This window comes from Eubalaena glacialis, chromosome 16 (assembly GCF_028564815.1).
Source record: "Eubalaena glacialis isolate mEubGla1 chromosome 16, mEubGla1.1.hap2.+ XY, whole genome shotgun sequence".
Taxonomy (NCBI): domain Eukaryota; kingdom Metazoa; phylum Chordata; class Mammalia; order Artiodactyla; family Balaenidae; genus Eubalaena; species Eubalaena glacialis.
Genome location: NC_083731.1, coordinates 74,913,870 through 74,939,046, shown reverse-complemented (window position 1 = coordinate 74,939,046; position 25,177 = coordinate 74,913,870). Strand labels below are relative to the sequence as shown.

The window sequence follows — 25,177 nt, the reverse complement described above, 5'->3', positions numbered from 1 at the left end:
CTTTCCTGTCATTTTAGTGAGGTTTCAGGAGGGAAGGTAGATGGCAGGAGTTCAATCTGTTATCTTTAGACAAAAACTCTGGTATAGATTGCAATTATGACAAATGTCAAAACTTTTTATTATGGAAAGCGTCAAATGTATACAAAATACAGAGGATGTTAATAAACCCCTCATATTACTCATCACCCAGTTTCAACAATTACCAATTTGTGGTCAACATTGTTTCGTCCATATCCCTTCCTATTTGCTCCTCCTCCTGAATTCTTTTGAAGCAAATCCCTGACATCATATCATTTCGTTTGTAAATCAATCATGGATTTGAAGTGCTTGAGTAACTGCCTCTAGAGAATGAATTTCTGATGAGGGTACTTCAAATGTTAACTAATCCCCTCTAGAGTGTGGGTTCCTAATTAGTGTACTTCAAATGTGAGCAGCCTCTAGGTTATGGATTAAAGTTAATTTACACACACATACATCACACTGTTTTGTTTTAAATTTTTATTGGAGTTTAGTTGATGTACAATGTGTTTGTTTCAGGTATACTACATCACACTGTTAATACTAAAGTATTTTAAAAGTAAATCACCCTACAGACAACCTAACGCTGTGGAACTCAAAGTCTAGAATTCATGGGTTTTGTTATCTGACCAGAGGGGAGATACAATATTAGAAAATAGAGGTTATTCGTGGAGAAAGATGGAGAACTTGAGATAATGTTGGACACACAACAAGAAATAGAGACAATTGTTTATATATGATTAGGGCCCAGAGAGAGGTCAGGCTAGGTATTCATATTTAACAGTTGTTCTTACAGAAATGAGAATTGAGAGCTTGAGCACAAGTGGTTTGTTCAAGTGAGAGGGCAGAAGGAGACCAGAATGGCCTGAGCTGGGGATGGGAGAGGAAAAGGTGCCACCTGTTTGACAGAAAGGGAGTTGGGTGGTGACACTTTCAATTGACAATACTTCATCACAGAGAGTGTGGTATACACGTTTGTATATGCTGTACTCTAGGGGCAGGGCTCTTAACCACTTGGTTGTGAACTCTTTTTTTTTTGGCTTCACCGCACAGCTTGTGGGAATTTAGTTCCCTAATCAGGGATTGAATTTGGGCCCTCAGCAGTGAGAGCAAGAGTCCTAACCACTGGACTGGCAGGGAATTCCCTGGTTGTGAACTCTTGAAGAAACCTGTGGGGAATTCCCTGGAGGTCCAGTCATTAGGACTCAGTGCTCTCACTGTCGGGGCCCCTGGTTCGATCCCCAGTTGGGGAACTAAGATCCCCAACAAGCCTCTCAGGGTGGCCAAAAAAAAAAAAAAAAAAAGAAATCTGTCGACTTCCTCTCAGAGTAATGTTTTTAGATGCATAAAATAAAATATATAGGACTATGAAGGAAGACAGTTATGTTGAAATACAGTTATCAAAATATTTTTAATGTGATAATGAGTTACTCTTTTTCGACACATTAAATAACAAGATCTAGTGGCAGGTCTAATAATTACTGTAACTTTGAAGCGGTAATGAGTGTAAATTATATTTTGAGATATCTGCAACAACTCTAATGTGATATGAAAATAGCTGTGACTTCTATGGGTGACAGAGTCTTAATGCTACTATTACTACTGTGTTTTGTTGTATACATTCATAATTGAAGGAAATGCTAATTTTCAGTTAGAGGCAAATGGAAATAAGGGAGTAATTTTTTTTTCCTAAGTTCACAGACACTCCCCAACCCTGAATTCTATCTACATATATACCTCCTCCCCCAGTGAGACCCTAGACGCCAGGTTAAGACCCCGTGGTGGGTGGTCAGTTGAATTACTTTATTAATTCAACAGCTATTTATTGCGTGTCAATCTGTGCTAGACATGGAGATACAAGGATAACTAAGCTTCAAGGAGCTCACAGTGAAGACGGGGAGACTGACACACAAATAGATGATGGCTATTCAGTGTGGCAGGTGCAATGATGGAGGAAAGCCTGGTGTATAAGGAGGGGCAGGGGAGGCCTCTGGAAGCAGTTATGCACGAAATAAGTGAGTGACTTGAGGTCAAATTGAACTTGGATCCGAGCCTGTGCTCCACAATGGAGGATCTGTAGGCTGAGCTGTGAAAAACCTCAGGATAAGCTGTATCCACCACACGGAGCCCAACATGCCTGTCAAGGCTCTATACCATCCATGCCCACCTCCTTCTCCAGCGCCTTCTTGAGGAACTCTCCCGATCACTCTCTCTTAGTCTCCAAGTCTTAGACACACCATTTTCTTTCCTGCCTCAAGGCCACTCTATGTGCTACAGCTTCTTCTCCTCACTCCCAACACCACACACACACACACACAGAGCTTATGCCTATTCATCCTTTAGTTCACAACTTAAACATCACTTCTTTGTGACTCTCCCCTATGTGCACAATACAGTATTTAACCAGCCCTCTCTTTTTTTAAAATTTTTTTTAATTGAAGTATAGCTGATTTACAATGTTCTGTTAGTTTCAGCAAAGTGATTCAGTGATACATATATGTATATATCTATTCTTTTTCAGATTCTTTGCCCTAATAGGTTATTACAAAATATTGAGTAGAGTTCCCTGTGCTATACAGTAGGTCCTTATTAGTTATCTATTTTATATATAGTAGTGTGTATATGTTAATCCCAAACTCCTAATTTATCCTTTCCCCTCTTTCCCCTTTGGTAACCATAAGTTTGTTTTCTATGTCTGTGGGTTTATTTCTGTTTTACATGTAAGTTTATTTGTATCATTTTTATAGTTTTAGATTCCACATGTAAGCGATAGCATGTGATATTTGTCTTTCTCTGTCTGGCTTACCTCACTTAATATGATAATCTCTAGGTCCAATCATACTGCTGCAAAAGGCATTATTTCATTCTTTTTTATGGCTGAGTAATATTCCATTGTGTGTGTGTGTATGTGTGTTTATTTATTGATTGATTGATATATATATATATACACCACATCTTCTTTATCCATTCATCTGTCGATGGACATCTAGGTTGCTTCCATGTCTTGGCTATTGTAAATACTGCTGCAATGAACATTGGGGTGCATGTATCTTTTTGAATTATGGTTTTCTCTGGATATATGCCCAGGAGTGGGGTTGATGGATCATATGGTAATTCTATTTTTAGTCTTTTAAGGAACCTCCATACTGTTCTCCATAGTGGTTGTACCAATTTACCTTCCCACCAACAGTGTAGGAGGGTTCCCTTTTCTCTACACCCTCTCCAGCATTTATTTGCAGACTTTTTGATGATGGCCATTCTGACCAGTGTGAGGTTATACCTCATTGTAGTTTTGGTTTGCATTTCTCTAATAATTAGCAATGTCGAGCATCTAACCAGCCATCTCTGATGGACATTTAAGTTGTCTCTAGTTTTTCATAATTACCAGCAATGCAGTCTCACACACACATACACACACACACACCTTCTTATACTTGTACCTACGTCTCTGATAGATCCATTTCTAGAAGTGAAATTGCTAAGACAAATGCACATTTAATGTTTCAATCAATACTACTGATAGCTCTCAAAAAGGTGCCCTAGAGAACCTGCTTTCTCACACTCTTAACAATATTGGATCTTACTAAGCTTTTCAATATTTGTTAATATTTTCATAAGATGGCTGCAGTCTCATTGCTAACTTTGCATATCTTTGATTATTAATGAGATTGAACATTTTATCATTCTATTATTTAAGATAAGATGTAATTAGTTTGACATTATAGATAGAAGGATAGAGACTGAAAAAAAAAGAAAATTAAAATTTCTGCTAAAGAATGAAGGAACATCTTAGGAAGGAAAAGCACTTTCTCAGCTTTGCTATAAATGGCATTCATGCCTAACGCACATCTTGCTGCAAACAGAGCATTTTAAACCATGTTTAAAGTTAACCCATATATAATTGGCTGCTCTGCTTCAGAATTATTACTGGAGATGCTGCGTGATCCTATATTGGTAAATTTTCTGATACATAAGCTTTATAATCATCAAATAATAAGCTTCCCCTTTGTGCACACATCTTGGTTTCTATGCTTTTTGTTTCATTTCGGGGTTTTTTTTGGCCACAGCACGTGGCTTGTGGGATCTTAGTTCCCTGACCAGGGATCGAACCTGGGCCCTCAGCAGTAATTTATTGATAGTATTGTATCAATGTCAATTTTCGGATTTTGATCATTGAACTATGGTTGTGTAAGTTAACATTAGGGGGTGCTGGGTGAAGGGTATACATAGACTCCTATTATTTTTGTAACTTTTCTGTAAGTCTAAAATTATTTCAAAAATAAAAACGTTAATTAAAAATAAAATAAGCTTCATCTGAAGCGTGATTTTCATAACACACATTAAAAACCACATCCTCCTGGTCATAGCTATGCTGAGGATTTGAATATTATTCAGAATTTCCCCTAATACTGAACTGCTCTTCACTGAAACCATGTGGTTTCACAGAATGCTGAAATGTTTTAAAAACAATTTGCATTCTCTTTCTCTTCTTTCATCTTTGAGTTTATGGAGCTCCCTGTTGTTCATTCAGAAAATAATTCTTACCAGCTTAAGCTACCAATTAATGTAAAAGAGAAGTAGGAAGGGTCCCTGATCTGAATCTGGGGTTCTCAGCTCTGTCATAAATGAACTATGAAATCACTGGCAAGTTACTCCCTCTGGGCCTCCATTTTCCACACCTATGAAATGAGTGAATTAGTAAAAGATATTTGTCTTTCTCAGTTGGGGAATTCTGTGCTTCATATTCATAATTCCTGACTAGCTTGACCTCCACCTCCAAGTTAGGCTAAAAGTTTTGGTGTAGAAGGGACCAAAGACTGTAAATGCCAGTTTGTAGCTCAATATGTCAAGACATTAACCAAAGTTAATGTATGTGGCAGAAGTAATTGGGTTCTTAATTTTTAATATCTCAGAAAGTTTAATAAAGATCTTAATCATTTAAATCTCTTGATTTTACACACTAATGAATAGCAGTGAGTTATATTCACATGGTGAAATTCAATCCATCCAAATCAGAAGCTTCATTTTAGGACCATATTTCAAATTCCTTTCCCACGGAAGCATCGTTCGGCAGCCACAAGTATGGCACACCTGACTCTTTCCTCCCCTTTCTTTTCCTGATCCCTCTTGCTGATGGTATACGGAATAGAGATCGACTCAAAGTCAGACATTGGTGGCCTAAACCACCAATCTCTGGATTATTACAAGCTGACCTAGAGCCTAAAAGAATACTTTTCTTTTTTTTCTTAATTTTATTGAAGTATAGTTGATTTACAATGTTGTATTAATTTCTGCTGTACGGCAAAGTGACTCAGTTATCACAGGATATTGAATATAGTTCCCTGTGCTATACAGTAGGACCTTGTTGTTTATCCATCCTATATGTACTAGTTTGCATCTGCTAATCCCAAACTCCCAATCCTTCCCTCCCCCACCCCCCTTCCCACTGACAACCACAAGTCTGTTCTCTGTGTCTGTGAGTCTGTTTCTATTTCGTAGATATGTTCATTTGTTTCGTATTTTAGATTCCACATATAAGTGATATCATATGGTATTTGTCTTTCTCTTTCTGACTTACCTTGCTTAGAATGATAATCTCTAGGTCCATCCATGTTGCTGCAAATGGCATTATTTCATTCTTTTTAATGGCTGAGTAATATTCCATTATATCTATCTAACTATATACTTATAGAGATATATATATACCACATCTTCTTTATCCATTCATCTGTCAATGGACATTTAGGTTGCTTCCATGTCTTGGCTATTGTACATAGTGCTGCCATGAACACTGGGATGCATGCATCTTTTTTTTTTCTTTTAAACTTTTGGGTTTATTTATTTATTTATTTATTTATTTATTTATTTATTTATGGCTGTGTTGGGTCTTCGTTTCTGTGCGAGGGCTTTCTCTAGTTGTGGCAAGCGGGGGCCACTCTTCATCGTGGTGCACGGGCCTCTCACTATCGCGGCCTCTCTTGTTGCGGAGCACAGGCTCCAGACGCGCAGGCTCAGCCGTTGTGGCTCACGGGCCTAGTTGCTCCGCGGCATGTGGGATCCTCCCAGGCCAGGGCTCGAACCCGCGTCCCCTGCATTGGCAGGCAGATTCTCAACCACTGCGCCACCAGGGAAGCCCGCATCTTTTTTTTTTTAGTAAATTTATTTATGTATTTATTTGGCTGCGTTGGGTCTTCGTTGCTGCGCTCAGCCTTTCTCTAGTTGTGGCAAGCAGGGGCTACTCTTCATCACAGTACACAGGCTTCTCATTGCGGTGGCTTCTCTTGTTGTGGAGCATAGGCTCTAGGTGTGCAGCCTTCAGTAGTTGTGGCACGTGGGCTCAGCAGTTGTGGCTCGCGGGCTCTAGAGCGCAGGCTCAGTAGTTGTGGCGCACGGGCTTAGTTGCTCCGCGGCATGTGGGATCTTCCCAGACCAGGGCTCGAACCAATGTCCCCTGCATTGGCAGGTGGATTCTTAACCACTATGCCACCAGGGAAGTCCCCATGTATCTTTTGAATTATGGTTTTCTCCAGATATATGTCCAGGAGTGGGATTTCTAGATAAAAGAACAATTTTCTTTTTGCCCATAACGACACTGGAAAAATGACTTCTCTTCTGTTTGTTTCTCACGTACCATCCCATTAAAAATTCTTTTTTCATTGTGGCCACTTTGACATTTGCCCCACTGACCTTTCTGCCTTTAATTTTTTCCCAAATAGCCCTACTGAATTAGCCCCCCACAACTCTGAGTTATTACATTGTTATTCCACTCTTTAATGATTTTTCATCTAAACATTAACTACCGCTTCAAAGTTCCTATGTTTGTGATGATCCCGTTAGAATATTTTACTGAACCCAAATGAAGAACTTCCTTTTCCCTTTACTCCAGAGTATCCATATAATTGCCCTCAAATCTCTTCTTGAGGGGTACTGGAAAAAAAAATACTTGGTTTTTGGAGTTGTTGATCTAGGGTTTAAATTCTGGCTGTACCACTTATTTGCAACCTTGGGAAATTTATTAAATTCCTGTAAATGGGAATAATACATACCTTAGAGAATATTCCAAAACTCAGTGATGTAATATGTGTAAAGCACACAGCACCAGGCCAGTCAGCCGAGAGGAACCCACCACCTCAGTGGTGCCTGTGACGATCTCAGCCACGATGCTGATGACAGTAATTATTCGTAGACTGGCACGCATGGAGCAACCACCTCTACGGCCCTCAGCCACCAAGCTACACCCTTCCAGCTTTCCTGCACCTTGGCTGACATGTGCTTCTTCCCGAAATGGTAGGTGGTCCTCTATTTGGCTTGAGAACAGAGCATTCTTTTTTCAAATGGTTGGAGTATCTTCATTACACACATAGACCATAGGACCTAGAATCTAAGGATAGTAGATTCTTTAGAATTAAGTGTGTAAATGGACAAAGAAAGGATGTTTTTAATGTCATGGTCTCAACTGTGAAGGTATGACAATCCTTCAAAACTATGGCCAGATTCTGCATATCTTCCAGTTATACACCGACTTCCATTCATTCCTTAAAATATCATGAAATGTTGTTACATACAAAGGGATATCTGTAATATAATTTTTATTTATTTATTTATTTTTGGTTGCATTGGGTCTTTGTTGCTGTGCGCGGCCTTTCTCTAGTTGCGGTGAGCGGGGGCTACTCTTTGTTGCGGTGAGCAGGCTTCTCACTGTGGTGGCTTCTCCTGTTGTGGAACACGGGCTCTAGGCGTGCAGGCTTCAGTAGTTGTGGCACGTGAGCTCAGTCGTTGTGGTTCGCGGGCTCTAGAGCGCAGGCTCAGCAGTTGTGGCGCACAGGCTTAGTTGCTCCGTGGCATGTGGGATCTTCCCGGACCAGGGATTGAACCCGTGTCCCCTGCATTGGCAGGCGGATTCTTAACCACTGCGCCACCAGGGAAGTCCCTGTAATATAATTTTTAAAGCATGATAATAAAATGATCACCTGTGAACCTACCATCCAACTTGGGAAATAGAATGTTAGTGCCGTTTAGGCTCCCTGGGTGTCCCTCCTCAACGCCACAGCCCGTCTCCCTTGGCTCCCTGAGTTACAGTATTGCGTTTATCATTCCTGTGATCTCTGTTATAATCACATTTATTGCTCTGCAATATATTCAGAATTGTAAATGGGAGTCTATTGCATGTATTCTTCTGCAACTTACTTTTCACTCAGCGTCTGAAATTCGTCTGTATTGATGTGTATGGCCCTATTTTAATCATTTTTGCTTCTGTTTAGAGTTCCATTGCCTGAATAAACCACAATTTATTTATTAGTTCTCCAGGCAATGGGCACTTTCTCCCCAGTTTTTACTACTTTGAACATTTTTGTAAATGCCTCCCAGCACTTATCTGCAAGGGTTTCTTTAGGTATATACTCCAGAAGCATTGTTCACAGTTTATATAAATATATATATATATATATATACACACACACACATATGATAGATGTTTATACTATGTATTTACATATAATTATTAAAAGATAATGAAATGTTTCATGTATATTATATATTAATATTTACATACTATATATGTAATATATATTATAAACATATAATTATGTAATTCCAAGAGTGTTTGCCAATTTACACTCCCACCAACCTCAACATATGAGTGATATTGCCTATCTTTTGATTTTTCACCCATCTAAAGAATACACAAATGTTATCTCAATATGGGTTTTTAAAAAAAATTTTTAACTGAAAGGTTCTTTAAATTCTATAGTGCTTTAAAATTTTCAAGTTTCACACACAATTTCATGTAATCCCATAATAGCCTTTCCCCCCATCCCTATGTTGCCCCTCCCCCCTTCCCTCTCCCCACTGGTAACCACTAGTTTGTTCTCTGTATCTGTGAGTCTGCTGCTTTTTTGTTTTATTCGCTAGTTTGTTGTATTTTTTAGATTCCACATATAACTGACATCCTACAGCATTTGTCTTTCTCTGACTTATTTCACTTTGCATAATACCCTCTAAGTCCATCCATGTTGCTGCAAATGGCAAAATTTCATTCTTTTTTATGGCTGAGTAGTATTCCACTGTGTATATATATACCACATCTTTATCCACTCATCTGTTGATGGACACTTGGGTAGCTTCCATACCTTGGCAATCGTAAATAATGCTGCTATGAACATTGGGGTGCATGTATCTTTTCGAACTAGTGTTTTCTCAATATGGTTTTCATTTGCATTTTCCTCACATTCTTTCATATATTAGCCACTTATATTATTTCTTCTATGAAATGCCTGTTTATATATTTTGACCATATTCTTTTGTGTTGTTTTCATCTACTTGATTTTTAGGAGTTCTTTGTATACTCTACATACTACTCATTTGGTGATTGTATTGAAGCATTTATCTTCATGTTGGACACTTGTCTTTTCACTCTTGGTGGTGTCTTTTTTGATTAAAATTTCTAAATTTTAACATAGCCAAATTTATTAATCTTTTTCTTAGAGATTGTGCTTTGATATTTTAAATCCTTGCCTACATTAGAGCCATAAAGATATTTTGTATTTTAGTTTTAAATGTTTATAGTTTTATCTCATTTAAGTATCAAATTCAATTGAATTGGATTTTTTTTTAATGAGTAGAGAATCCACTTTTTTTCCTTCATGTGTATAACCAATTGTCCTAACACCATTCATTAAATATCCACTCTTCCCACTGATCTGCAATGCCAACTTTGTCATGTATCAAGTTTCCATTTACTAATGGGCCTATTTCTGTGTTCTCTATTCTGTTCCATCAGTCTATTTAACTATCTCTGTGTGTAATATCCTGCTAATTATCACAGCTTTATAGTAAGTCTTTTTTTAAAACATTTATTTGGCCACATCGGGTCTTAGTTGCGGCACGCGGGTACCTTCGTTACAGCGTGCAGGCTTCTCTCTAGTTGTGGTGCACGGGCTCCAGAGTGCGCGGGCTCAGTAGTTGTGGAGCGTGGGCTCTAGAGCATGCGGGCTCAGTAGTTGCCGCACAAGGGCTTAGTTGCCCCGTGGCGTGTGCGATCTTAGTTCCCCGACTAGGGATCAAACCTGCATCCCCTGCATTGGAAGGAGGATTCTTAACCACTGGACCACCAGGGAAAGTCTGATTTTGGCATGATGACCTAAAATTCTATAAGTGATTAGTATAAGCCCTTTATTTCTATAAGGTTACTTCACTGTAGTGACCCAGACTTAACTTAGGTAAGGGTAGTTAATTTAGTGTGAAAATATAAATATGTATATATGCAAATACAGAAACTACATGTATATGTAAATATAGTCTATGCATATAAATTTGTCTGTAAATCCCCTCAACTGTTATAGTCCTCTGATGACATCACATGTATGGCAACTTATATTTCAAAGAAGTATGGTCACTGAATGAAAAGAAAAAGGTTACAGGAAGTTGTCTTAAACTTATTAGTAATTCTAAGATACTCTTTTTGTTTAGAATTACTAGTTGAATCCATAAAAGCTGGTAACTTTTTTCCATGCAGGAATATTTTTCAGTTACCACTGTATATACTTTTAGACAATTTAACATTTATACCATTCAAATCAGATGCAACAATGAACACAATACAGGAAAACTTCTAGTAAAATTATTTAATTATAATACGAATCTCCAACAGCTTGAAGTAAAAATTTCCATGATCTTCAATTGAACTGTATGCCACTTTCTTTTAGAATGTCCCGTTTTTCATTAAAATAATTCCTAAACCACTCTATATGTTCAACCTTCTGTTTAACACTCAGATATGGGTTTTTGGAAAGGCCACAGGTCACCAACTCCATGAAGTGGCGAATTGGTCCTTGTTTTGGAAAATCCTCCAGGTATTTATCCAGAAATACATGTTCATGAAATTCTGAACCATCATCATCAAAACCTAGGAAATGAGACAAAATACGTTACAATTTTGAATGTAAAACCTACACTATAAAATTAACAGTAATGAGGTAGTATAGCATTACAGTAAAGGCATGAACATTGGAGTAAAACAGAGGTTTGCTCACCAATTGAACAACCATGTGATTGATTGGGCAAATTAACTTCACTGAGCAACAGTTTCCTCAGGCATAAAATGAGTATTAAGACAGCACCTTCTTCATGGGGTTTTATAAAGTTAAATAGACATAAATCTTATAAAGCTCCTTTACAATGCTTAGCATACTACAAATATTCAAAACATAGCAGCAATTACTACTAATGGATATTTTAATATCTAAAGAAACCACTAAGAAAACTATACAAACTACACTAAAAAAATACATAAAGCAAAATAAGATGGAATCCTAAGATATATTCAAGCAGCTCACAGGAAGCCAAGAAAAGACAGAGGAGTGAGAAACAGAGAAAATGAACATAAAACAAATAACAAAATGAGACTTAAATCCTAACAAATCAATAATTACTTTAAATGTAAATGTCTAAATATACCATCAAAAGAAAAACACGATCCAACTATATGCTATATACAAGAAAATCACTTCAAATATTTACCTATAACATAGGTAGGTTGAAAGTAAAAGGATGGAGGCGGACATATCTTGCTAACATTAATTTTTAAAAAAAGAATGCATGAGTGGCTATAGGAATATCAGACAAAGTAGACTTCAGAGCAAAGAAAATTACTAGAGAGAAAGAGGAACGTTACATAATAAAAGGATCAACCCACCAAGAAGACAAAGCAATCTTAATTATGTATGCACCAAACAAAAGAGTTTCTAAATACATGAAAGAAAAGTTGATAGAAATAAAGTAGAAATTTAAAAATCCACAATTACAGTTGGAGGTTTTAATACCCCACCGTCAACAATTGCGAGAACTACCAGGTAGAAAATTAGCAAAGACATAGAAGAATTGAACAACATCAACCAACAGGATCACACTGACATCTATGGAACACTCTACCAGACTACTGCGGAATACAAATTCTTTTCAAGTATTCATGGAACATTCACCTAGTTTAACCTGGGTCACAAAACAAATGTCAACATATTTAAAATAACTGAAATAATATACAGTATGTTCTCTGATCATAAAGGAATCAAAACAGAAATCGGTAACAGGAAGACAATAGGAAAATCTTCAAACAGTTGGAAATTAATGTAAGTAATTCGTGGTCATAAAGGAAATCTCAAAAGAAATAATATTTATTTATTTATTTGGATGTGCGGGTCTTTAGTTGTGGCAGGCGGGCTCCTTAGTTGTGGCATGCAAGTGGGATCTAGTTCCCTGACCAGGGATTGAACCTGGGCCCCCTGCACTGGGAGTGTGGAGTCTTAACCACTGTGCGACGAGGGAAGTCCCTGAAAAGAAATTTTAAAAAACACATAGAATTGAATGAAAATACAACAAATCAAAATTTGTGGGACACAGCTAAAACAGTGCTGAGAGGGAAATATATAGCACTGAATGCACACATAAGAGGAGAAGTCTCAAATCAATAATCTAAGCTCCCACTTTAAGAACCCAGTAAAAGAAGAGCAAAATAACCCCAAAGCAAACAAAAGGAAGGAAATAATAAAGATAACATCAGAAATCAATAAAATTGAAAACAAGAAAATAGAGAAAAATCAATGAAACCAGTACCTGGTTCTTCACACGCACACACACACACAAAACAAAAAAACAAAAATTGATACACTTCTAGCAAGTCTGATAAAGAAAAAAGAGAAGGCACACACCAACAATATTAGCAATGAAAAGGGGGTTATCATTATAAATCCTGAAATCATTAAAGGGATAATAAAGGAATACTCCAAACAACCGTACACTCACAAATTCAACAACTTGAAAGAAATGGACAATTTAAAAAAAATCCATTGAACTACCAAAACTCAACCAAAATAAAAGATAACCTGAATAATCTTATAACTATTAAAGAAAAGAAATACGTAATTTAAAAGCTCTCAAACATTTAAAGAAAAACTAACACCAATTTTACACAATCTCTTCCAGAAACTAGAAGACAGGATACTTCCTAACACATTTTATGAGACCAGCATTACCTTGTTAAAAAAACAAAGACAAAACAACAACCAAAAACAGGAGCGAGAGAGAGAGAGAACTACAAAACCATATCTCTAATAAACTTACAGGAAAAACCTTTAAACAAAATTAGCAGACAAATCCAACAACGTATAAAAAGATTTATACACCAAGATCAAGTGGGATTTACTCAAGTAGGATTTTACTGCAAGGCTGGTTCAACATCTGAAAATCAAGGTAATCTACCATATCAACAGGTTAAAGAAGAAAAATCGTATGACCCAACACTCACTTTGATAAATACTCTCTGCAAATTAGGAAAAGAGAAGAACTACATCAACATGGTAAACCTACGGCTAATATCATAGTGAAAGACTGAAGGCTTCTCCCCTAAGTTCCTGAACAAGGCAAGGAGATCAGCGCTCACTACTCTTACTCAACATAGTACTGAAAGTTCCAGCCACTGATAAGGGAGGCAGGAAGAAAAGTCACGGAGATGGGAAAGGAAGACGTAAAACTATTTGTAGACGACATGATTGTCTACATAGAAAATTCCAAGGAATCTACAAAAAAACTCCTAGAACTAATTAGTGAGTTCAGTAAGGTTGCAGGATACAAGATCATAAAAATAAAAATCACTATTTAAATTGGAAGACTCAACATAGTAAAGATGTCATTTCTCTCCAAACTGATCTACAGGTTTAATGCACTTTCTACCAAAATTCCAGCAAAGTTTTGCCACAGACAAGCTTATTCTAAAATTTATATGGAAAGGCTTAAGTCCTAGAAGAGTTAAAACAATCTTGAAAGAGAAGAATAAAGTGGGAGGAATAATGCTAGGGCTGACTATACAGCTACAGTACAGGCATGCCTCGTTTCATTGTACTCTGCTTTATAGTGCTTCACAGATATTGCCTTTTTTCTTCTTTTTTTCTTTTTCTTTTTTTTTTTTAATAAATTAAAGGTTTGTGGCAACCCTTTGTCAAGCAAGTATATCTACACCATTTTTTCCAATGGCATTTGCTTACTTCCGTGTCTCTATGTCACATTTTGGTACTTCTCACAATGTTTCAAACTTTTTTCATTATTATTATATTTGTTATGCTGATCTGTGATTGGTGATCTTTGCTGAAGGCTCGGATGATGGTTAGCATTTTTTAGCAATAAAGTATTTTTTAATTAAGGTATGTACTTCTTTTAGACATAATGTTATTGCACACTTAACAGAATACAGTGTAGTGTAAACATAATTTTTATATGCACTGGGAAACCAAAAGATGCATGTGACTTGCTTTATTACAATCTTTGCTTTATTGCAATGGTCTGGAAACACACCTGCAATATCTAAGGTATGCCTGTAATCAAAAGAGTATGGTATTCACAGGGAACTCTACTCAATACTATGTAATGACCTATATGGAAAAAAAAATCTAAAAAATAGTAGATATATGTATATGTATAACTGACTCACTTTGCTGTACACCTGAAACTAACACAACATTGTAAATCAACTATATGCCAATAAAAATTAAAAAGAAAAAAAAAAGAGTATGGTATTGGCAGGCGGTAAGACACAAAGGTCGATGGAACAAAAATCGAGGACCCAGAAATAGACCCTGTTATGGACTGCCAACACGTGGATCCTGGACTTCCAGCCTGCAGACTTTGAGAAAGTAAATTCTGTTGTGTAAGGCACCCAGTCTGTGATATTTTGTTATAGAAGCCTTAGCAGACTAACACAGATCCATATGAATATGCCCAACTTTTTACAAAGATGCATAGACAATTCAATGGAGAAAGGACAGCCTTTTCAACAAATGGTGCCAGAAGAATTGAAAAAGAACCTCAACCTCATACAAATTAACAAAGAATGGATCACGGTCTAAACTATATATCTAACAGAAAAAAAACCAGAGGAAATTCTTCTGGTTCTAGGGCTGGCAAAGAACTTGACACCAACAGCACAATCCATAAAAGGAAAAATTGGACGCCATCAAAATTGAAGACTTTTGGTCTGTGAAAGAATCTGTTAAAAGGATACAAAGACAAGTTATAGACTGGGAGAAAATATTTGCAAACCATATATTCAACGAAGTATATGGAATATATTTAAAAACTCAAAACTCAACAGAAAAAAAGATAATCCAACTAGAAAATGGGCAAAAAACAAGAGACATTTCACATTTCAAGAAGGGATACAGATAGCAAACACACACATGAAAAAGATGTTCAACCTCATTAGCCATTAGGGAAATGCAGATGAAAAACACAATGAAATATTAATAAACACCAATCAGAATGTGAACACATCTAAAAGAAAAAAATAATAACATCAAATGCTGGTGAGAAGGAGAAACTAGATCATTCATATAATGCTGGTGGAAATATAAAATGGCATAGCCATTCTGCAAAACAACTTGGAAGTTTCTTTAAAAACTTAACATGTAACTACCATACTACCCAGCAACTGCACTCCTGAGTATTTATCCCAGGGGAATGGAAATTGGTATTCATACAGAAACCTGTACATGAATATTTACAGCACCTTTATTGTTATAGCCAAAAACTGGTAACAGCCCAGATGTCTTTTATCAGGGGAATGGTTAAACAAACTATAAGGTATACATTCAAACCATGAAATATTACTCAGCAATAAAAACAACAGCAGCAAAAAACCCCTATTGACACACATAACAACTTGGATACATCTCCAGAGAATTAATCATGCTGAGTGGGAAAAAAAAGCCAATCCCCAAAGGTTACATACTGTGTGATTCCATTTGTACGTCTTTCTTGGAATGACAAAATTATAGAAATGGAAACTGGATTTAGTAAGATTGCCAAGGATCAGGGACTAAGAAAGGACGGCAGTGGGAGGTGAGTGGATGTCGCTATGAAAGAGTGTAAGAGAGATCCTTGAGGCGACAGGACTGTTCTGTGTCCTGACTGTGGTCGTGGTTACATGAGTCTACATACGTGATAAAACTGCACAGAACTAAGCACACAAACACACTCACACAAAGGAGTACATGTAGAACTGGTGGCATCTGAACACGGCTGAAAGATACGGCTGCCGGCCGCCTGCCTGGGATACTGTGCTGTGGGTACATGGGCGGTAACTACTGAGGGAAGATGGGTAAAGGGTATGTGAGATATTTATCATTTAATACAGCTGCATGTGAACCCACAATTACCTCAAAATAAGAAGTTTAAAAATGCTCTCTAATCACTTACAATTATCTTACACTTATTGAAAGAGATTTTTTAAATTTTATTTGGACATTTAAAGATCTGTTCATCACTTTTATAAAAACTGAAACACACAAGAAATAAATTAAGGTGTTAGACTGCCAAATGGCCACATACTACTCCTATGCTTGTACACATGCCCCTTTGCAATGTGCCTTTGCCATTCTTCCCATAAAGAGGTAGATACAGCCTGTTTCTCCAACCCTTAAATTTGAGGTTGGCCAGGTGACCTGCTTTGGTCAATGGGACATTACCAAACACAATGCAAACAAAGGCCTGAAAAGCGCTTGCATATCAATCCTTGCTCTTCCTTGTGTTAGGAACTCTTCTATAGCCAGGTGAACAGCCCAGGCTAGCCTGTGAGATGGTGAGTGACATATAACCCTCTTATCGCCTTCTCTGACAACCAACCAGCCAGCACCAACTAGACATTTGAGAGAAGCTACTCTAGAACAACCCACCCCCAGCCAACCTGCCAAAACCAACCAGAAAACCCATAAGCTCATGAGCAGTTACAACTTGGCTGTTGTTTTACTAAGTTTGGGGTGGTTTGTTATGTAGCAAAAACTGATTGACATGATCGGCTGAGGTATTCCTAAAACTTCTTCACATTCAGAATCCAACTCTTCTGAACTGGCTTTTCAACTCGGAGTTGTCAGCGGCCGTGCTTTGCTACTTCTGTTAAGAACATTTGCAATGCAGCGTTTCTTAAGAGTGTTCCACTATGGCCTCTCTGACGCCCCTAATGCAAATCTGGATGCATATCCACAACAGGCAATGACAACTGCTCCTTCACTGATGCCTGACTAGCATAACCAGGTGCATCACGATTTCAGAGATATTTAAAACGGTGAAAGACAAAAGTAGTCATATTCAATGAAATACAGGGAAAAAGCTGTGCAGGAATTTTTAAAATGGAAGTTTTCTCTATCCTATAACCCCCCAAAGTTTCTACTCACATTTTCCCAGGCTACTCACTTCCAAGACTAATCACTTCTAAGGTGTATATCCTTCTAGTCCTTTCCCTAAATGCATAAGTATTTTTTAAAAATAAGACAAATTATTGTTTAAAAAAATCGTTCTCTGAATCCCATTCAGAATTCTCTATGGTTCTCAATAGTTTATACCACCAAGCAAGCATGTTGTTACTCCTTCACTTTTTTTCCTTTTGTTTTTAAGGCATAGGCACCTGGGGATAGGAATGGGAGAAATGCAATCCAGAGAGGTAAAAAATGAAAAATAAAAGCCTCGCTTTGCTGAAGGTCTTTTCCATATCGTCAAACACTGCTAACAGTTTCCTGTGACAATTATTCTTTAAAAAAAAAAAAACAAACCCAGTATGGCTAATGTGAAAGACAAGGCAGGTTTACATGTTCAATATATTTGAAAGAGTATGTCAGGGCTAAAAAATAAGGTCTGTAGCACTGGAAACTTAATAAATCAAGGTGATAAGTGCTCTCAAAAATCCAAGGGTGACTTCTGGATTGAGATTTTGTTGTTGTTAGTTATTAGTATCCTTAGATGTACTTAAAATATAAGACTTAAGACAGAAAATTTTGCAAGAGAAATCATTTTTAAAAATAGCTGTGTTAACACAAGCTCAATAATCAATTTATTAAATCATTAACAGATTGACTATCTCTGACATAAAGTTATAATGAGTTAATGGGTATAGCAATTATGACTATGCTATATTGGTGGAAAAGTATCTAAGGGCATAGGTGATCTTATTTCTTATTACTCTTCCCCTAGATGAGAGATCAACCATCTTTTTAACTCAGAATGTTCCAGCAGGGCGTAATGAACAGATCCTTCCTGAATAAGTCAATGAGTGAATGAAAGCCAAGTGGTACTGGCAAGTATAAAACAAAGGAAAAAACGAGAAAGAGATAAAGAGGGGATACTATATACAAAAATAAGTTCCAGATAGATTAAACAGGAAAAGGCTAACAGATCTGACTATGTCCAAATTAAAATCACTGTTGGTTGAAGACATTCTGAACAGTTAAAAGATAAGCAACAAGGACTTCTAGTTAAAATGTAGCAGATTGAACCCGTGCTTTAAAAATCTCTGCTCCCCTGTAATATCTACTACATGGCAATAAAAGGAATAAAAAGACAAAGAGAACAGAAGAAGAAACAATAACAGACAGGAGGTATCAGCAAAATGTTAGAAGAAGGACAGTGGACAGATAAGTAGTAACTGACTCAGCTGAGTCGAAGATGCTAAAACCAAATTAAGAAGCAGACTTCAAAGGCTTCGGGAATTAGTGGCAGCATATACCACTGAAATTAGGAATGGGGATGAGGGACAAAAAAACAGAGGATTAATTAAAATTGGTTTAGGGAATACTTAGATCTCCCATCTTCTACCTATATCTCTAGATGACTACACCATCCATTTCCCAAAGAAGATGGGCAGTTTACTTGTTGGAGAAACTAAAACAGAAAGAGGAATGAGTCACTAAATTGATAAGAAGGGGAATTAAGTGAAAGTCTGTGTGCTGAATGGTGAGACATTCTACGCCGCCCCCCGCCCCCCATCCTACCAGTTGGAAGATCAGCTGGCTATCTTTTTAGAAGAGAATGTGCCAATATTTATTGCAATATAAAACATGCCTATTGTTTGACCCTTCTAGGAATTGAAGTACTCAGACATATACAGAAGGATATGTATAAAAAGATTCACTACAGCTCCATCCATCAACAGGAAAATGGTAAAATACATTACAGTGCATTCATACAATGGCATACTATAGAATATGTAAAATAGTTCCATTTTATGGTCCCATATAGACCAAAACAACAGATAAATGTGAAACTACCATTTAAAGTAGACTGTGAGGGCACATATCAAACTATTGACAATGGTTGTTTCAGAAAAAGGGAAGAGAACTGAGAGGTAAAGGTATATTCTCTATTCTTCCATATTATTTAACTTTTTTGCAAGTAAACTTTAACATATTTATTTCTGTAATTTAAAATATTTTCTAATAAACAAAAGAAACATAATATGGTAAGGAGAAAATAAGAGAGTGTGGGAAATTAAATACAACAAGGAAATCCCAAATGGTGTACAATCAACTCAGGTTAAATCTGTGTCTAATTCTCCTTTAAATATTACTGAATGCAATTAAATATTACTGAATACAGCTAAAAATAGGGTACAGCAAATAAACGGTAAAATCCAGCTAATAGCAATGACTATTTTTGACAAGAGTGTATTACAGCACTGAAGCAAATTCAGTCACTTTCACTTTGACATGTTTCCACTTCTATTTTGTCAAAACTATTATTTCTTTTCCTGTTAGTATTCTGAGGCTCTTGTTCATAGGCCACCATCTCAAACAGCCAACAGATTGTTTCAGACAACCGTACTTAATCATCTTTATATGTATGTGCTCTAATCTCCTCCACACTGTACCCTCCCACCTAACAACAGAGCCCTCTTTAGAGCGCTATGTAATTCTGAACTCTTCTCACTATTCTTGCTAGCTCATGTTACAGCACACATTCCAGATACCCTAGCAAAGGATGGCACATTACAAGTGAACAAGTTTAAACCAACTGAAGAATAAAAGCAAAAGTGTGACTGACATCCATGACTGAGCTTTTTTGCCCACTGAAGCCTCTAAACTGAGAATTACTCTTGGAGGGCATCTCAAAAACACCTGTAATTTGGTGGCATGTACATGGCTAATGGATATTCAAGGGCAAGACTCTGTTAACTGGGTAGTGGTAAAAATGAGATTAAATTTAGATAAAGCCAAAGCTAAAACAGAAGTCATCTTATTATCAATCCAGTATATAACAAATACTACAAAATCTAACTGGGAATAATCCCATCTAACAGCTCTTATAAATCTCTAGGCTCCCAAAGCACATCAGAAGGGACAAACCAGGTTTTAAAAACTGACAAAAAGCTACTTCAAATTGGAAAAACAATTTTTACATTTTAAGTGGCAAAACAAACAACTGCAATTTCTTATATAACAGAAAAACACAACACTGGGAAGTAAACTGTAAACACAAGACATGCATTTTATCATTTTTGGTATTATGTTCCCAAACTGACATGGTGAGCCCCTAAATACACAACAAAACATCTTTTCCCAAAAACATCAAAGTAAATCTTCATGACGCTAATTATTAGCAGAGAGAGCATGGCGTTTTACTACTCTTAAAATTTAAGTATAAGAAATATAAAAGAATGTTACTGAACGGCTGAGGCTCCAGGTTCTAAGGCCGGTCCTCTTTAAAGTATTCAGAAGATCCTAAGTGTGTACTGAGGGGAGTGATCAAAGTGAGAAAGTTTCCACAGTTCCCTTCCTGTTTTTCGTTCAGATAACAATTGCCTTCAGGAGCTGGAAATGAGATACCTCCCTTTCCGACCCCAAAACATCAATAATATGTACAGTGTATATGGACACTTGTCACATTTATCTCCCCAACCTGACCAGAAAACATGTTTTTTTCCTTTTTCAGAAATTACACTTTCTCAGAAACGAGGTCAAATCTAAGATAAATTCCTTTGGAGTTTGGACACTCAAGATTCTGATGAACTTAAATGTTTTTCTGCTGATGACAATGTACTGCCAGTTCATGCTTTTCTATTATCCTATTTGGTGGTTCCTAGAAAATACACAGTATCTTCATGAATATTTTAAGATTTAAAGATGTTATAGTATAGAAGAGAAAACAGTTTTAATAGCTAATCCCCTCACAATATCGTTGTTGTAGAAACAGGGATGATGATGGTGACAATGCTCTACTTGTATAATGAGTTGTTTCTCAGAAGAATCCCATAAAATAATCCTATTATCATTCCCATCATTTTATAAGATGGAGGAAGTGAGGCTTGGAGAGATGAAGACTCACTCAGGAACTTGATCTCTAACCACCACACTCACTGTCTCTCCTAAGTCAAGTCACATATTCTACCTCAATACTGGGTTTTAAAACCATACCTTGAACCATGAGGACCTGGAACACCCAACTTTCATCAAATATGGAACGAAGTCTTCCCTTAATATCATAGATTGTATTTTGTTAGTTTTTTTTGCTACTTTTAAAATTCTGTCATCATACAGGAGGGTAAAAGAACTAACATTTATTCCTATGTATTATATGCCAAGAACTGTGCTAAGCAACTCAATATCTTATTGAATTCTTACATTCTTCCAGTGAGGTATCTTTCATTTTACAGACGAGAAAACTAAGGCTCAGGAGGTTAAATAATTTCCTCAAAGGCAAATGGCTACTAACTGACATAGCTGGAATCTGTACTCAGGCTTACACAAATAAAAGTCCTTGGTTTTTGGGTTTTTTTTTTTTTACCTTATCCTGATACCTTCTAGAATGTACAAGCCATAATACTTTAAAAAATATTTAAAGTATACTTTAAAAAATACACATTATTTAATAGATGAAATGCAAATTTCTATATTACTGAATATATCATACAAATATACAAAATGTTAAGAATTTGCTAAAGGATTTGTAAGTCCCTAAAGTTTTCCTATACAAAAGATTACTTTATGAAAATATAAGACTATTTAAGCGACCACTCCACTTATTAATCCAAACAAATGAAAGGTTATCAAAAATGAAAATATTACAGTGCAGCATAATACTACAAGGTTAAAATACAGACTACATTTTCCTAAGACTTCCTGAGGTGTTTGCAATTTCTATTTAATCTTACCATAAAAGTAAATGAATCCCTTCTAACTGAAAATACATCAATAAAAATTCAGTGAAATGTTTAGCTGATGACATCATGGGCGCCATAAAAAATAAACAGCATAGCAATACTGTTTTCCTTTTGATTGAGGAAGATGTAACACCTCTAGAAAAATCTCCAGGAAAGTAGCCAATGTTTTATTACTGGCTCAAAGCATCTAGGTATGCAGCCAAAGAATTTCAAAGCCTCCTAACATATTTGTTTTGAGTGGCTTTGAATACAAGAAACTTGTGCCTCATTAATGCAACAGTTTTAAATAAAAGATACCAGCATAAAACTTGAAGGTTGTAATGTTCCCCAAAACTGAAGGATGACCCAGTATTTAATTTATTAGAAGATTTACCAGGTAATCTCCTGCTTTTAGCAAGTAGAAAACTGTCATTATTTGCAGTTCTCAACACTTCTATGTCACAGAAATTCATGATGCATTTCTGCCATATAATTTTACTTCTTTATTTTCCTTATCCAACAACTAGAATTCAGTGAAATCGTAGCATTCTTTTTAAAAAACACTGTCAGATTTCTTTTAGGACATCACAAAGATGTTTACACGAAGTTTTGAAATTCAGGTAAATATCCAAAACCTACAACTGAACATCTGCCAGATTTAATCTCAATCATTGAGTTTTATAAACCTATGGCATTAAGACTTACCTGCTTCATTGTTAATTGGGAACTCCCACAATTTCCCCTCTTTTGTCAACTGGATCATCTCTTCAAAACCATTCTGAAAAGGTTGTTCATTGACTGCCGCTAACTTCTTAGCAAATTCTATATCCCAAAGAGAAGGTGCTGCCTCTGTAGAATAAAAACATCCAAATTATGCACAATTCCATGTAAATATCTTTTTTTTTAAAAAATGTTATCATCAGGGCTTCTCTGGTGGCACAGTAGTTAAGAATCCGCCTGCCAGTGCAGGGGACACGGGTTTGATCCCTGGTCCGGGAAGATCCCACATGCCACGGAGCAACTAAGCCCATGTGTCACAACTACTGAGCCTGCACGCCACAACTACTGAAGCCCACATGCCTAGAGCCTATGCTCCACACCAAGAGAAGCCACCACAACGAGAAGCCCGTGCACCACAACGAAGAGTAGCCCCCTCTCGCCAAAACTAGAGAAAGCCCGGGCGCAGCAATGGAGACCCAACACAGCCAAAAATAAATAAATAAAATAAATTTATATTAAAAAAAAATGTTATCAGCTCTGAATTGGTAATATATTTTCAGATCTTGAAGCTCATAATTAAACAGTATATAGGGACTTCCCTGGTGGTGCAGTGGTTAAGAATCCACCTGCCAATGAAGAGGGACACAGGTTCAATCCCTGGTCTGGGAAGATTCCACATGCCTCGGAGCAACTAAGCCCGTGCACCACAACTACTGAGCCTGCGCTCTAGAGCCTATGAGCCACAACTACTGAGCCCACGCGCTGCAACTACTGAAGCCCATGCGCCTAGAGCCTGTGCTTCGCAATGAGAGGCCCCCGCAACGAGAAGCCTGTGCACCACAACAAAGAGTAGCCCCTGCTCGCTGCAACTAGAGATAGCCCGCGCACAGCAACGAAGACCCAACACACCCCAAAAAAACTACAAAAAACAAAAAAACAAAACAAAACCCAGTATATAATGAAAGGTCACTCTTTGATAGCCAAAATTGAAACAAAAATAATATATAAAGACTACAACCACAATAATTGCAAGCCTTCATTTTTGTTCTTACTACAATGCTAGGTAATCAACCGCTAGTCTCACTGCCCCCTCTACTGGAAAGGAAAAAAGAAATGTCTATTTTGTTCAAGGATCTTTTTATGACTGAACACTTTTTATACAACATGTGATTTAGATCTTTAAAGTCCAGCCTGTTTATCTTTATTTTTAGTCTGTTAAGATAAGTCACTAATGTACTACTAATAAAGACCAAATAAGTTAAATTAACATAATTACAATAACAATGACAATGATAATACTATTAATGCATACTGGGCACTTATTCTGTGCTAAATGCTTTTTATACATTAGTTCATTTAATCCTCACAACCAACTCTATGAGTAAGGTAATATAGTGTTAGCTTTTTACCACCATCATATCACATGTTTCAATTATTTATTTGTTTTGGAAATTTAAGACATCTTTAAAGAATGAGTCACATTCCCACCAAACACTGCTGGTGGAAATGTAATGGTACAGCTGCTCTGTATTGAATAAAAGAGTTTGGCAGTTTCTTAAGAAGTTAAGAATATACTTATTGGGACTTCCCTGGTGGCACAGTGGTTAAGAATCCACCTGCCAATGAAGGGGATACAGGTTCGAGCCCTGGTCCAGGAAGATCCCACATGCCTCGGAGCAACTAAGCCCATGCACCACAACTACTGAGCCTGTGCTCTAGAGTCCACGAGCCACAACTACTGAGCCCGCATGCCACAACTACTGAAGCCCGCACGCCTAGAGCCTGTGCTCCACAACAAGAGAAGCCACTGCAGTGAGAAGCCCATGCACCACAAGGAAGAGTAGCCTCTGCTCGCTACAACTAGAGAAAGCCTGCGCGCAGCAACGAAGATGAGAGAGAGAGGGAGGGAGGAAGGAAGGAAGGAAGGAAGGGAGGGAGGGAGGGAGGAAGGAAGGGAGGGAGGGAGGGAGGGAGGGAGGGAGGGAGGGAGGGAGGGGGAGAGAGAGAGAGAAGGAAAGAAAGAATATAGTTATCATACAACCATTTTACTCCTAGGTATTTACCCAAAAGAAAACATGTCCATACAAAGACCTATACATGGAAGTTCATGTATGACCATGCCTGACCACACACTGACTGCTGGTTATGAAGTATGTTGGTCTTGAACATCTGATACAGAGAAAAAATCCCAGCAGTTAGGCTAATTAGCCACATTTAGAGTAATCATAACAGAAAATAACTTAATTATCATGGTTATAACTTTTAAGTTTATTCAGTGGGCACTGATCAACTTATGTCTTTTCCATAAGCATCATTACCATCATCATTTTTATTAAGAGCTGCAACTCTTTCCAGGCACTGTACCTGACACTAATTATATTACCTCATTTAATACTTGAGATGTACGTATAGGTGGGAAAAGGGAGACTCAGACAGGTTAATATGTCAGAATCTGAATTTGAATAATCAAGATCTACACAATACCAAAAC

At 37.1% G+C, this 25,177-nt stretch overlaps 1 protein-coding gene across 1 annotated transcript in view; it reads right to left on the bottom strand.

Annotated features, from left to right (window-relative positions):
• Nucleotides 1-10,642: 10,642 nt before the first annotated feature.
• The window catches only part of MRPS31 (mitochondrial ribosomal protein S31), a 29,260-nt gene continuing 14,725 nt past the window's right edge, over nt 10,643-25,177 (bottom strand). Inside the window, exons 6-7 of the mRNA XM_061170889.1 lie at nt 22,673-22,816; nt 10,643-10,921 (exon numbers count right to left, since the gene is read on the bottom strand). Coding sequence (XP_061026872.1) covers nt 10,692-10,921; nt 22,673-22,816 — 374 coding nt within the window. The 3' untranslated portion in view covers nt 10,643-10,691. The remainder of the gene's footprint in view (nt 10,922-22,672; nt 22,817-25,177) is intronic.